Source organism: Varanus komodoensis, unplaced genomic scaffold (genome assembly GCF_004798865.1).
Source record: "Varanus komodoensis strain SLA01 unplaced genomic scaffold, ASM479886v1 scaffold6_2, whole genome shotgun sequence".
NCBI classification, from domain to species: Eukaryota; Metazoa; Chordata; class Lepidosauria; order Squamata; family Varanidae; genus Varanus; species Varanus komodoensis.
Genome location: NW_025336346.1, coordinates 12,136,755 through 12,150,681, shown reverse-complemented (window position 1 = coordinate 12,150,681; position 13,927 = coordinate 12,136,755). Strand labels below are relative to the sequence as shown.

General features: G+C 43.3%; 1 protein-coding gene across 3 annotated transcripts in view; it reads right to left on the bottom strand.

The window, feature by feature from the left end:
* FBLN2 (fibulin 2) overlaps window positions 1–13,927 on the bottom strand; it is a 127,968-nt gene that overhangs the window by 87,908 nt on the left and 26,133 nt on the right. For all 3 annotated transcript variants that reach the window (XM_044451484.1, XM_044451485.1, XM_044451486.1), the window contains exon 2: window positions 10,790–12,257. In XM_044451484.1, coding sequence (XP_044307419.1) covers window positions 10,790–12,167 — 1,378 coding nt within the window. In that variant the 5' untranslated portion in view covers window positions 12,168–12,257. The remainder of the gene's footprint in view (window positions 1–10,789; window positions 12,258–13,927) is intronic.

Below are 13,927 nucleotides of genomic sequence, written 5' to 3'. Positions count from 1 at the left end.
AAACCGGTCAGTCCTAGAGGAGATCAGCTCTGACTGCTCTTTAGAAGACCAGATCCTGAAGATGAAACTCAAATACTCTGGCCACCTAATGAGAAGGAAGGACTCCCTGGAGAAGAGCCTAATGCTGGGAACAATAGAAGGCAAAAGAAGGCGGGGACGGCAGAGAATGAGGTGGATGGATGGAGTCACTGAAGCAGTTGGTGTGAGCTTAAGTGGACTCTGGGGGATGGTGGAGGACAGGAAGGCCTGGAGGAATGTTGTCCATGGGGTCGCGATGGGTCGGACATGACTTCGTGACTAACAACAACAACAGCATCTAACCAGAATAAATCTAGAAATGCAGGATCATGTAGAAGAAAATGCAGATTGTCAACAATACACATTTTCTTCAAGTTATGATATGGTGACTCTACCTATATGGAGGGAAACAGAGCATAACTTTGGAATATCTAGAAGTAAATCATACATTAGATCAATTATTTTAATCAGGAATGGTAGAAAGACTGAAAAAACTTGCAAAAATATTTAAAAAAATACCTTGCCTTCATTGCTTCATTATTTCCAACATTTTACATCTCTAGTGTTTCTATAAAAGTTTTATAAAACCTTTTTTTAGAAAGTATCTTGGAGGGGTTAAAGGCTGGGCTTGTTCTGAGTTCTAAAATAACACATTCTATAATCCAAAGCTGTTCAAGTTTTCAAATTTTTCATAAAAAACAAAAACAATTCTTGGGGAAAAAAAAGTGGCAGAAGGACGTTTTTCCCCTGAATATTTTTTTTCTGGGCTTCTCCCCCCTACACATTATCTTCAAAACACCTTGCTTTGATTCATCATTTTTTTCTCTGATTAGCCCACCTGAAATAACAAAGGGTAATTTGCATTCTTTGGTCCCAATTATTAGCTTTCTCAATGGCTGTGTTGCTTGGAAGTTTGCACTGGGTTTGCACTGACAGTAATTATCTAACTTACTCCAAGCCCATCAATGTTATTCCTTCCAGAGAGAAAACGAAATGTGCTCAGCAGTAGAATACCAAATTAAAGGGGAAAAATGGAAATTAAAGAAAGAAAAAGAACATATGAACTGTAGTCTACTATTATGTGACATTTCACAGGTTAAAAGCCCACATGATTCAGAACATATGAACTGTAGTCTATTATTATGTGACATTTCACAGGTTAAAAGCCCACATGATTCAGAAGATGAGAACTGAACAGCAGAGAGAGATGGTTAAAAAAAAAAAAAACCCCAAAACGCAGAAGTAGTGAAGACAGATGTTTAACCAAAGGCATGAAGGAACCAACCACATCTGAACGTTTTTTTGCCAGGAAACTGTTAATAAGAACAGAAAAATCATCCATGCTTTCCACTTCAGGAGAAATACAATAATTAGTTTGAGCCCCAGTAAGAATTCTCTGTGAACAGAAATCTTCCTCAATGTATGCATATTTATATAGGCTGCTATTGTTAGATTCATTTATTTATTTAAAGTGTTTTACGCCTCCCTTTTAAGGTGTCTCAGTGGCAGCATACAATGAATAATAAGTCAATAAAACAGCACTAAAATCACAGATAGATCTTAAAATGCAGGGAGAATAAAAAGGGTTTGCCTGGCACCAAAATGAATAGAGTTGATGCCAGGCACACCTCTCTGAAAAGCAAATTCCAAGGCCACGGTGCCACCACAGAAAAGGCCCTTCTCCAGGTGGACAGCCTTCTAATCTCCTTCAAAGAGGGCTCAGACCCAGATATATGTAGATTATTTATTTATTTATAGCTTTTATATCCTTCCCTTCACAATGTCTCAGGATGGCACAGTGTCTCAGTGCTCTGGGAACTATCACCATGTTGATAAAACATTAACAGATTTCCTGAGGTACATTATCAAGCTATAACATTACTGACAGACAAAAATGGATATGTATAAAACCCAGTAATGTATTGCTAACAGTGCAGTCCTATTCTTAAAAGTAAGCAGCATTGAGTTCAGTGTAGTGCCCTCCCAGTTAGGTATGCAGAAGATTGTAGCTAAAATATGTGGGAATAAATGATAGATCACACAACCTGGTATTTGGCGGGGTGGGGTTTGTACTGGGTTCTCCAAGGATGCAGAACTGCACTTTGAAGAATGGCACCCAAGAAAAATGAGAGGCTGTGATTTGCTCACATGCTGATTTAAATCAAAGATGGAAAGCAACTGGCCCTCCCAATCTTGCCAGCTGGCAATTCCCATCATCCTGCATATTGGCCATGCAGGTTCAGGCTGATGGGACTTGTATTCCACCATAACATTGCCTGCCCTAGTGTCAATTATAGCCATTATAACTATCAACAATACACATAGTATTAATCCCCTTAAAAGACCAATAGCAAGGTCCAGACTCCACACTAAGTGGGTAGCTGCGCTGTCCAGGTGTGAGTTTAACCAGTTTCGGCTGGGATGCAGCTGCAGGCCTATGTGGAGAAGATGAGCCTTGCCTCGGCCCCACACCAGAGTTATTCAGCCTGGAGGCCTTGGAAGATGGTTCAGAAAATCCACCTAGTGTAGAAAGCAACAGCACAAGGTTGGTGGGACAAGGAGTGTGACCATGCAACACCTGTACAGCTGCACTGGTTGCTAGTGTGTTTCTGAGCCTAAGCAAAGTGCAGGTAAGCATAATTGCTCTGAATTACTTCTGCAAAGTAGGTCTCACCTCTGCAACTAAAGTGCACAGGAAAAAATGGCTTAATAAACCTATTTTTCCCCCATTTTCATATGGTCAATTAAAAAAATAAAAACTTCTGGCTACAGTCATCACTCATACTTGCTCTATGAGTTACCAAGAAAAAATCCCCACCAACATGTGTGTTTAATCATGAAGCACATATGGATACACTCACATGAGTCACTATTACCCCCAATTAAAGCAACTACCATTACCAGACAGTAATTTGATTCTATTCCCAACAATGACAGAAGACATTTCTCATTACAAGAGGCTTTTATAGATCCTTTGTAATCTTCCTGTTTAAAAAATGTGTCAATATCACCTATTTTCATCAGAAAATGTAAAACAAATGCTTCATTTCCTGTAATTTGCACAGCTCTAATTATATGTAAATCAGTCTTGTGTAGCTGCAATATTTGCACTTCAATGGAGTCTAATCCATTTGTACCTGAATAAGCAGAGTGAGGCTGTCATATGTCGGACACATCATGAGAAGGCAAGACTCTCCAGAGAAGACCATCAGGCTGGGGAAAGCCAAAGGCAGAAGAAGAGAAGGAAGACCAAACAAGTGATGGGTGGACTCTATAAAAGAAGCCACAGGCTGGAACTTAGAGCAGTCTGTCATGGGCAGGACATTTTGGAAGGCTACCACTCATAGGATCGCTATAAGTCAGAGATGACTCAGTGGCTTGTAACAATAACAACAACATTAACTACACTCTGGCAAGCTCCCATTTAGACTACTGATGGTGAAGCTCTCCCTACAGACAACTCCTGCTGGTGCAAAAAGCAGCAGCTAGAATTTTCACAGGGGTAGCCTGGTGGGAAAATATTTGGCTGGTTTCAAAAGAGTTCCACTGGCTGCCGGCTCAGTTCCAAACTCAGCTGAGGTACTGATACTTTTCTACCAAGCCTTTTATGGCTCAGGCCCCAGTGCTTAAATAGATGCCTCTTCTCTTACCCATTTTCTGGAATGCTTTTGAGACCCTGCCTTGGGTACCTCAGTGGTGACCAGGACAGCACCCTGGGACCAGGCATTTTATCTGTGGAACTCTTTCCACAAGGAGGTTCACCTGGTGCCATGCTTGGTTGGCTATTAAGTCCATTTAAGATTAAAAAAAACTCACGGTTGTTCTCTAGGTCACAGGGTTGTTGCTATGAAGAGTGGAGCGGAACTGTGTGAGCCTCTCTGGGTTTCTCACAGAAGGCAGAAAGGCAGAATATGTTGGTGATGATGATGCTTTGTCTGCCTTTGATGCCTTGTCAGGGCTCTGTCCTGGGGCCGATCCTGTTCAATTTTTATATCGACATGGAAGGAGGGGTGCGCAGTCTGCTGATCAAATTCACAGATGATAGTGAAACAGGGGCAGTGGTCACAAGTGAGGAGCAGGTACTCCAGATCCAGAAGGATCTGGACAGACTGTGGAAGTGGGCAAGAGACAACAGGGTAGCATTTAATGTGGATAAGTGCAAGCTCTTGCACTTGGGGCATAGGAATAGGTGTCATAAGTACAGGTTAGGGGACAAGTGGCTGGGGAGCAGCACTTGTGAAAGGGACCTCGGGGTGCTGGTTGACGGCAGGCTAAACATAAGTCAGCAGTGTGATGCAGTGGTCAAGAGGGCGAATGCCACCCTTGGTTGCATAGCCACAAGCGTGGCTTCTAGATCGAGAGAGGTATTACTACCACTCTATGTGACTCTGGTGCACCCGCAACTGAAGTATTGTGTTCAGTTCTGGGCTCCACATTACAGAAAGGATATAGCCAGGTTAGAGTCAGTGCAGCATAGGGCCACAAGGATGGTTGCCGGATGGCCCCATAGGCCCCTTCTGACTCATTCTGTTTCTATGTCATAAGTTTCCATGTAGCCTGAAATGCCTGATCCTGCCTAATCTTAGAAGCTAAGCAGGGTCAGGCCTGGTCAGAATTGGGATGGGTGACTTGAGTATATGATTCTATGATTATTGTTGTAAACTGCCCAGAGTGCTTTGACTATGGGCAATATAAAAATGCTGTCGTCATTGTCATCATCCTGATTTGGTTCCTACTTCTCTTGCATAATGCCAGTTTGTTGGTGAAGCCATGACATGGCTAATACAGTAGGATGGAGTAGAAAGGAAATGCTTTAGATGGGTACATCTGGAAGAAGGTCTGATAGTCTGGGGTGGCATGCTTTTTTGTGGTATGAGAAACATAAAACTCATGGGTATTTTCAAAATCATTATATTAGAAATTCATTGATTTTGGTTTAGGAAAAATTAAAGACAAAACTTTATACTAAGATACTGAGATGGCTTTCACCTATGGAAGCTCTTGTATACCCTAATGTATTGAATTTTAATAAGATTGTGACTTATAATGATATTCTTGATTATGAAGGAAGATTGAAACCAAACCAAGAATTACAAGAACAGAGCATTGACTTATCTTGGTGGCTTCAAATGCAAATACAATCAAGGCATACTAAAGATTATAAAATGTATGGGTTTTATAAGGAACAGACAATGTTTGATCAAATAATGTTAAGCTCAGCTGAAAAAATGATTAAAAGATCACATAGCTTTCTCATAGACATGAAAATGGAAGATGAACAAGTTAAGGAAACTATGATATTGTGGGCACAAAATTTTGGATATAATATTGAGTTGCAGAAATGGCAAAAGTTGTGGGAAAGAAATATTAAGATAACTTTGGCAACTTCATATAAAGAAAACCTTTACAAAACGTTTTATAGATGGTACTTATCACCAAATAGATTAGTAGAAATGTTTTCAGATATGTCAAATAGGTGTTGGAAGTTTGATCAAAAACCTGGTACTTTCTATCATATGTGGTGGACTTGTGATAAAGCAAAAAAATACTGGGTTAAAATACTGGCTTAGGAAAATGTTAGAAGCGCATGTAATCTTTAAGTCTGAAGTATTTCGGTTAGGCATTTTACCAGATGATTTTGACAAAGTATATTGTTGTTGGTTGCGAAGTCGTGTCCAACCCATTGCGACCCCATGGACAACATTCCTCCAGGCCTCCCTGTCCTCCACCATCCCCCGGAGTCCACTTAAGCTCACATCAACTGCTTCAGTGACTCCCTCTAGCCACCTCATCCTCTGCCGTCCCCTTCTTCTTTTGCAAAGTATATATTTAACTTTATATGTAATCACAGCAGCAAGGATTGTATTTGCACAACACTGGAGGAATGAAGAATCAATATTAAAGAAGATACTGGATTGTGCAGAAATGGCTAGATTGACTTTGTCTCTTAAGGAGAAAGAAGAAACATACTATTACCAAACTTGGGACTTTTCTAAATCAATGGCTAGAGAAGCAGGATTGCACTTAGGGCTGAAATATAGAGTAACTGTAGAGAATAAGATAATAATCCAGTAGGTCTGATGTCTTTTGAATGATTATTTGTTTTATTTGTAGAAAAACAATAAAAAAATAAAAATTTAGAAGAAGGTGTGATAGTCATGGCTGCAGAGTTTGGGTGGGGCTTGCAGTTTTCCCAGTTTTTAAAGGCAGCAGCTACCTCTGCCCACCCCCTCCCCTAGAAACGTACAGTTCAAGTCTGCTGGTACTGCTTTAAACCCCATCCAGCCTATGTCAATAAAAGCAATGTCCATGAAATACCACCAGAGTCCTGCCAATGTTTTCAAAATCCCCTTTAAATGATGCCAAAGTTAGTCACAGTGGCTGCCTGGAATCATGATTATAATACAATGGGAGAAATGGAAGGGGTTGAATGACTTAGTTCTAATGGCTGCAATGGTGCTCAGAACTATTTCAGGACCCTGTAAATGCAAGGGTAGGAATTATGCTTCTGGCACCAGAAAATATAGCCATTCTGCATCCATTCCTTCTTTCTACACCTACTTACAAATTACACAGTATATTAAATAGCTAGCACATAGTTCCATCTTGTTGCAAACTGCCCAGAAAGCTTTGGCTATGGGCAAATCTGGCTATAGAAATGAAATAAATAAAAATAATATTGATTATTCTTTCTGGTAAGTATGGGGACCCAATCCAGTTCAATACCACAGCATTCATAGACATCTTTATCCTTCCCTCCCCACCACGATCCAAATGGATCCATTAGAGCTAAGGAGAAACAAAGCTCCTTTGTCATCCATGGGATTTTTTAAATTGGCAGGCAGGAAAGGATAAATTTTCCATCCATCCCATGTGCTGTAGTGCTGATCTGGATTTAGCTGCTTGTACTTTAAAGTAGAACACATGCACACACCAAGAGATGCAGCTGCATGCAACACATTAAGGCTACCAGCAAGGTCTGCACCTATAGAATGTGCTTGCTGACATTGGCTACCTGGCTGCTTCCACTCCAGCAACAAAACAACCCATAGGCCTTCCCATCTCTGGATTATTTGTCATATGAACCAGGACTCTGACTTGCCTTTGCCCTAACAAGCCAAAGAACACACTCAGTGACAAAATATGGTTTATTTCACTGGCTTGTTATGGAAGAGACAACCAGAGTTCCTGGGTTGCATGTAATGCTAAACAAACCACAGATGGATGGCCACACCCACTTTCCACAAAAGCAACCAGGAAGTCGTTAGTAGCATACTGCCACATTTTATCTCTCTCTCTCTCTCTCTCTCTCTCTCTCTCTCTCTCTCTCTCTCTCTAAGGCTTTTATAGACCATCCATCTACCGGCATCTTGGGACATTCCCAATAACAGATTTCCTCTTAAAAACTAGGCCAATCTAATGGGCAGCTGGGCCAATATGTGTTTTCCATAAATTTGAGATTTGCTAGTTTTTAAAACTGAGCCATTTGTCCTTTGATCTTTCACTTTGAGGACTATGTAGAAAACAGGGGACTCTCATGCTGTTCCTCCCCACATCACAGGGTCACCGAGGCTGAATGTATATGCTGGGGTTTTGCCCTTCCACTCTGTCTATATATGTGGGTGTAAAACAAGTACTGATAAAACATCATCCTGATGATGGAGCAGGGCTGTCTCAACAGACATGCTCATAGTAATGGGCAGTACAAACCCCTCCCCAGTGAAGGCTGATGGCACCAGCAGGGCTGTGTAGCCACTCCAGATTGGCACTTGAACTTTTAACAGCGCTATCCATGGTGCTGAACCCTATCCACAAAATAAGTTTGTGCCCTGGATAACAGATTAAAGATCTGGAGGTAAATCTAGAGCAGATGCACAGTCCCATGGACTTCGGAGCCACCAGCTCCTTTGCCCTTCCTCCAAAGTCACGCTGTTGAGTGTCAGGAACTGCAGGACACTCTAATCCAGAAACTGCAGTTCTGTCCACAGCTGTCCTGTGGGTTGAACCAGAAGAGTTATAAGGTGAAGTGTTTCCCTAGGAAGTCAAGGATTCCCAGTTACTGAAGTCATCATGCTGGTCACTGACCTTCACCAGGCAGTCTTCCTGTGCAAGCAGAGACTTTGCTTCAGCAAAAATCATGTTTATTAGCTCTGGCTCATTCTGACTCTCAGCTTGTTCTCTGGCTCTGAATCCCAGCTCTGATCTTTGGCTTGGCTCCTGGTTCCTGGCTTCAACTCCGAGGCTGCCTACAGTTTAGCTCTGACAATGTCCTGCGATCCTCTTAGGCCAGATAAAAGCTGCCAGGCTGACACTGAAAAACAGCAGCCCCGTGTCATCTCCGCTGCCCTTGGGAATGTCTAGTAATATCTACAACCTGCCCCCCTGCATTCACCGGGAGCTACTTGCAGGAGTGGGAACACTCATGGTGCAGCGAGGTGACATTGTGCCCTTGCTAGAAGGCAACAAGAAGAAATCAACGTGCAGGCTGCAATTACTGGTGGTGGCAACATGCTTCTCATTCCCAACCCTACCATAGAGCACCCTTCACCAAATGTGATGTCCTCCAGCAGTTTGGACTACCCCTCCCATCAGCTTCAGCCAGCATATCCAGCCATCACACACACATGATGATTGCTAATGCCACTGCTGGCCACAGTTACCACTGGCCATACCATCACCCTTTCCGTCTAGGCCTGATCCATACCACTGCCCCAAGGAGAGGAGGGCAAGGGCAAGGAGGTGACAGGGCAGTTGAACAGGCAATCACAGTGAGGAGGAAGTGGTCCTGGGGCACCGGGATCACAGTACCCCACCTGCTGGAGTTTGGCCCTTTACAGGACTCCACAGTGCTGGTCTCCGATGCCAGCCGTGCATGCTAGATGCTTCCCGCAAGCGTCATCTAGGTGAAGGTCCTAGACGTGATATTCAACCTTCCATCCAGCAATGCATGTAGCTCACTGTTCTACAGCCACTGACCTGCTAAAAACTGTGTGGCTCCAAAATCTGTTTGCGTGGCTGCCCTCTCGGAGCACACAAGCCATGACAAGAGCAAGCGCTGCTGGTCTCGCTTGAGCAGTGGTGCAGATGGGGCCAGAAGGAAAAGATGAGCAAAGGGCCAGGTATAAGCACATCAGGGAGAGTGTGCAGTCAGAAGTAGGGGTCTCCTGAAGGCAAGTGGCCCCCAAAACCAAGAGATGGTCATGCTGGAACCATTGCCCACGCTTTCCACATTACAGTGGGGAAACTGGTCTCCAAAGCCACCTGGGGAAGGACTGAAGAGAAGCCTGCAGAGAGGCTTTTTGTGCTCCGCACGCACCGTGACCTTCTCCTCTGCGGGTGTGTGCTTTCCAATAGATCATGAAGTGGCAACTGCCCAACTTTAACACTCACCGGCCAGGCATGCAGTCCATGCACTGAACAAACGAACGCATGTTATCCTTTGGCACTAGGCTGTTGGACCTAGTTCAGGATATTATTTTACCACAGTCTGAACACATCAGATCTCTGCCTGATTAGGATGGCAATCATAAATGATTAAGTCAGCACTGGCAAGAAAACAAATGAGAAATGCAAGCACAGGGGCTCTAGCATTCACAGGAAAGGGAGAGGCAGGCATCCCAATCTTTCGATCATGAACAGAGCTTTTTTTGGACAACGGCCATCCTGATCTGATCTCAGTTCTCATCTTATCAGAACAGGAACAGGAAGGGATCTGACTTATTGTTACAGAAAAGAAAAGAAACGAAGGTCAAGCCCCTATATAATCAGTGCTTCCTGAACATTTTGCAGATATTAAATGTGGCCACGATGAAACATGATTGTGAGCTTGTTAAAACATGTCAATAACATAAAGGGGACATAAAGTATACTGGAAGCTGAATCAGAAATGTAGCATGTATTCATCCTTTGCTATATCTACACTGGTAAGGTCTGCTTTCAGCACTCTCACAAGAACAGCATTCAGGTTACCATTCTCAGAGGGCTGTTTGCTTGTTGGTTGCAGTTCTCCAACGTGCTCCAAATGAAGAGAATGTACTTGCATGCTCAAGCACATGAGATGCCAGCAGGTGGCCATTCACCCAATGACAACTTCCTTCCAGGTGCTTGCAACCACGGGCAGGATGCTCATCTGACCTGCCCATTCACAGAAATACAATTATCTGCTTCTTCATTGCTTCACCTTACTTCAGATGACCACATAATAAAATGTTCCTCAGCTCCCCAACTCATGGTTGAATGCTAGACCTAACAGGCAGCTTTGGTCACTCTGTGCACAGGCTGTGTTAAGCTAGTAAAGGTTAACTGTCATATATATATACTGTCAAAACTAACTACAAAATACTATTACCATCTAGATACATGGTTCTGGCCATTTAGCAAATAATAGGGAATTAACCAAAAACTCATTGATAATTTTAGCAAATTTATCTTGCCAAGCAGTGAACAGCTTCGCAGTAAATACTTTGCATGAGTCAACTACAGTTTAAGGTGGTAACAAAATGTACTCGACGGTCAGCACAAATCAACATGATCAGAGCTCATGGGGAGGCTGGGGGAAAGGAGTGGGGCTAAGTGGGAAGACTGGCCATCTGGGAACTCCCAGAAGTCCATACTTAGCTATAGGCCACCGTTCAGCACAAACTTGATTATGGCCACTGAGGTTGTGAGAAAATCAATATTACTGAATATCACAACCACACTGAAGATTGTATAAGGCTGAAAGAAGGCAAAGACAATGATTTAATGTAATTGTGTTAATACATAATCTTACCTTTTGGTAACTTTGAGGAAGTATGAACAGAATTGGGATCTACATCCTCATCAGGCTGGTAATGATAAAGTGTCTGAGATTGCTTTTGTGATATCCGGTTGTTGTCTTCTTTCAGCGCAATGGGAGATGGTGGAGTTGGATTAAACTTGACCTGGGGAAAATTATTTCCTTCCTCTTTCTCCAGCAAAGAGTTTGGCCCATGCAACCGAGTCATATTGGACTCCTTTAATCCCAACAATCTGTGTTCCTTCTGCTTGCTGTCTTTTTTCAGGTTTAGTTTGATTCTAAAGCGGGCATTTTCTTCTTGCTCATTTCTCTCTCGATTTGCTGGGTTTTTCTTCCCAAATCGTGCCACCTTTCTGGGCATCTCAGTTGTAACCACCACTCCTTCCTTTAAAATGCCATTTGCAGTGGTCACTGAGTCAGGACTCTGCTGCACCTTGGCTGTTGACGCGGTGCTTGTGGAAATCATTCCCTCCCTCTTTTTAGTGGCACAGCTAGTTTCGGGAGGGTGCGTTGTGGGGACATTTTTGCTGGTTGGAGGCAGAGTTGCTTCTGTGTGTGGAGCAGGGTGGGTTGGCGGTGGGGAAGTGACACTGCTTGCAAGGTAATCATAATCCTCACTTTGCTCTTGCCCCATGCTCTCTTGCTCCACATGTGCCGAGTAACTGTAGTACTTTTTGGGCGGCTCCACCTGAGTGGTGTCTGCCTCAGGGGCCTCCTGGTCGTAACTGTAGGGATCATCATAGTGCCGCTCCGGTTCAGTGTCTCCAGCATCGGATGGGCTATGGAGGTTTAGCGTGGACTGGTTACAGTCTGGCAGCTGGTAGCACATGAGGTCCCCTCCGGAATTGGGGCAATGGCATACTTTGCATGGAGGCATGTGGAACGTGTGCCCCGCTGCATACTTCTGATCCTCGTGGACGCAACCTATTCTCCCGCACTGCGGGCACCCGTCCGACGGGAGCACTGCGTCGATGCAGTTGGGCGGGAGGTCTGGGCAGAGCATGAACTGGCAGCTGATCTTTCCTCCCCCCTTGGGGCAGGAGCATTCCGTGCTCCCAAAGTCGACGAAGTAAGACTGCCCTTCGGGGACTTTGCCGTTGATGAAGCCCACATTGACGCAGTCATAGTACTGGTAGCCCTCACAGGTGCAGCCGTGCTGCAGGCAGGAGGCACAGCATTCATCTGGCTCGAGCACTTCTTCGATGCAGTTTTCCAGCTGCTTGCACTCCACACCTGTGCAATCCTTCTGGGCTTTGGAAATGCCCGTCCAAATAAGCACCAAGAGTGCTGTGTTCATAAAGTGTAAATGTAATGCTCGGTGCCTATCCGTGATCTTCCTAAGCAGGTGTGGCAACAATCCAGGCTTCCTCATCTTGTATGGGGCTCTTTCCCCCCTCGGAATTTCTGTTCACTCAGCTCCTGGTCAGAAATATTTCCCTGGATTCTGTTTTGCGACCAGAGCCTAGGTTTATGAAAGAGAACTTTGTTAAAGGCTATACTCCGCACATGTCCTGTTAAACATTAGTGATACTTTAAAATTGGGATGAAATTCCAACATCTGGAAGCCTACATAGAAAATTAATCAGAATGCTGTCCAAGCACTGTAGACAGCAAACTCCAGGCAGCATTCATTTCTCTGTGTCTCTCTCTTTCCTGTCCTTCCCTTTAAAAATGCGCCTTCTCATACATACAACAAACAAGGAAGTTGCCTTTATAACTATTCATAAAATATACACACACTTTGTACTTCAGTAAATATTCGTAAAACATTCAGGGTTGTAGGAGGGGTAGCATTTTGTTAAAGAACAATTCTTAGCGAAAGCAACAGTTCTTCAGATATATGATACCTTCAGATATTTTCCCTGTTCACTGTATTTTATTCTGTATTGGTGATGGTACATTTCAAGAGGAGCGTAAAAACTTTAATATCCTGAAGCCCATTTGGAAATGGGCTCAGATCCCTTTGAAGCCTATACTTGGCTTGACATGGGCCTATATTGGCACCCCAGTCCATGTTGCCATAGTTACCTTTCTCTGACCCAACTACCCTGACAAGCAAAGACAACAGGCACTGCTTTTCTTAAGCCACAAATGCTGCCACAGGTGTGAACAATGGGGCCTATGGACAGAACATGGGGAATGTAAGGATATTAGGAAACAGGGACTATTTCCCCATGATTCCTTTGAGTCATAGACCTGTTTTCCCACAATTCCTTGGGGAAAGGGATGGTCTCACATCTAATGGTGGCACTCTCCCATTTGAATCCTTGTCCCCGACAAGGGGAACAGAAGGGCCTGGTGATCTCTTGGCCTGGTCAAGGTTGCAAAGGCAGTACTGGGAGCAAAATGGAGCACCAACTTCAGCTTGAGCTGCATGTAAAAATGCTCTTTGGTCTTGAAAAATCAATATTTTTGATTGAATCCATTCTGAGGAAGTTCAGTATCCCTTTATTTTGATCAAGATTTCTATTACGCTCCCTGTTTTGCTGACCTGTAGTAACACAAAAGAAATATAACTGCTGCCACAGAAATTAAATGACAAGGTGGCATTGTATTCTAACAACTGGTCAAAATGTTAGGAAGAAGCAAGTAAAAAAATGAATTGAGTTTGTTTCCTTTTCTCTGATGTTTGAAGTGGGCCTTCTGGATGTAAAAGCATCTACATATCACTGCAAGAAGGACCAAGAAAGGGTTGTATCTGTCCTCCAGCAAGATAGAAACTGATAGATTTTCCTCATGCTTCTCCCAGACCAAAAATGACAAAAACCCCTGATTATGCAATTATTTAAGTAATTGTGCTTTTCCTGTATACATTTTATTGTTGATTTATTCAGATTTTTCTTTCTGTATGACTGTGAGACACTTTGAGTGCCATTTTCTTAGCATTATGGGAGGACAAATCAAACACATAAATGTTTCCAGTATACTTTCCACAAGGTTAACAAAAATAATAAAATCCTAAGATATGACAATCAAAATACACCCCCCCGCGCAAAAAAAAGAGAATCATCATCCTACTGTAATATACTAGTTGGGTCACCCTTCAAGAAAGCATGCATGAAGTGGGTCTTGAGTTGGTGTCATGGCTAAGTTCATCTGGGGAACATTTCTGAAGAGTTGGATGGCCCTCAA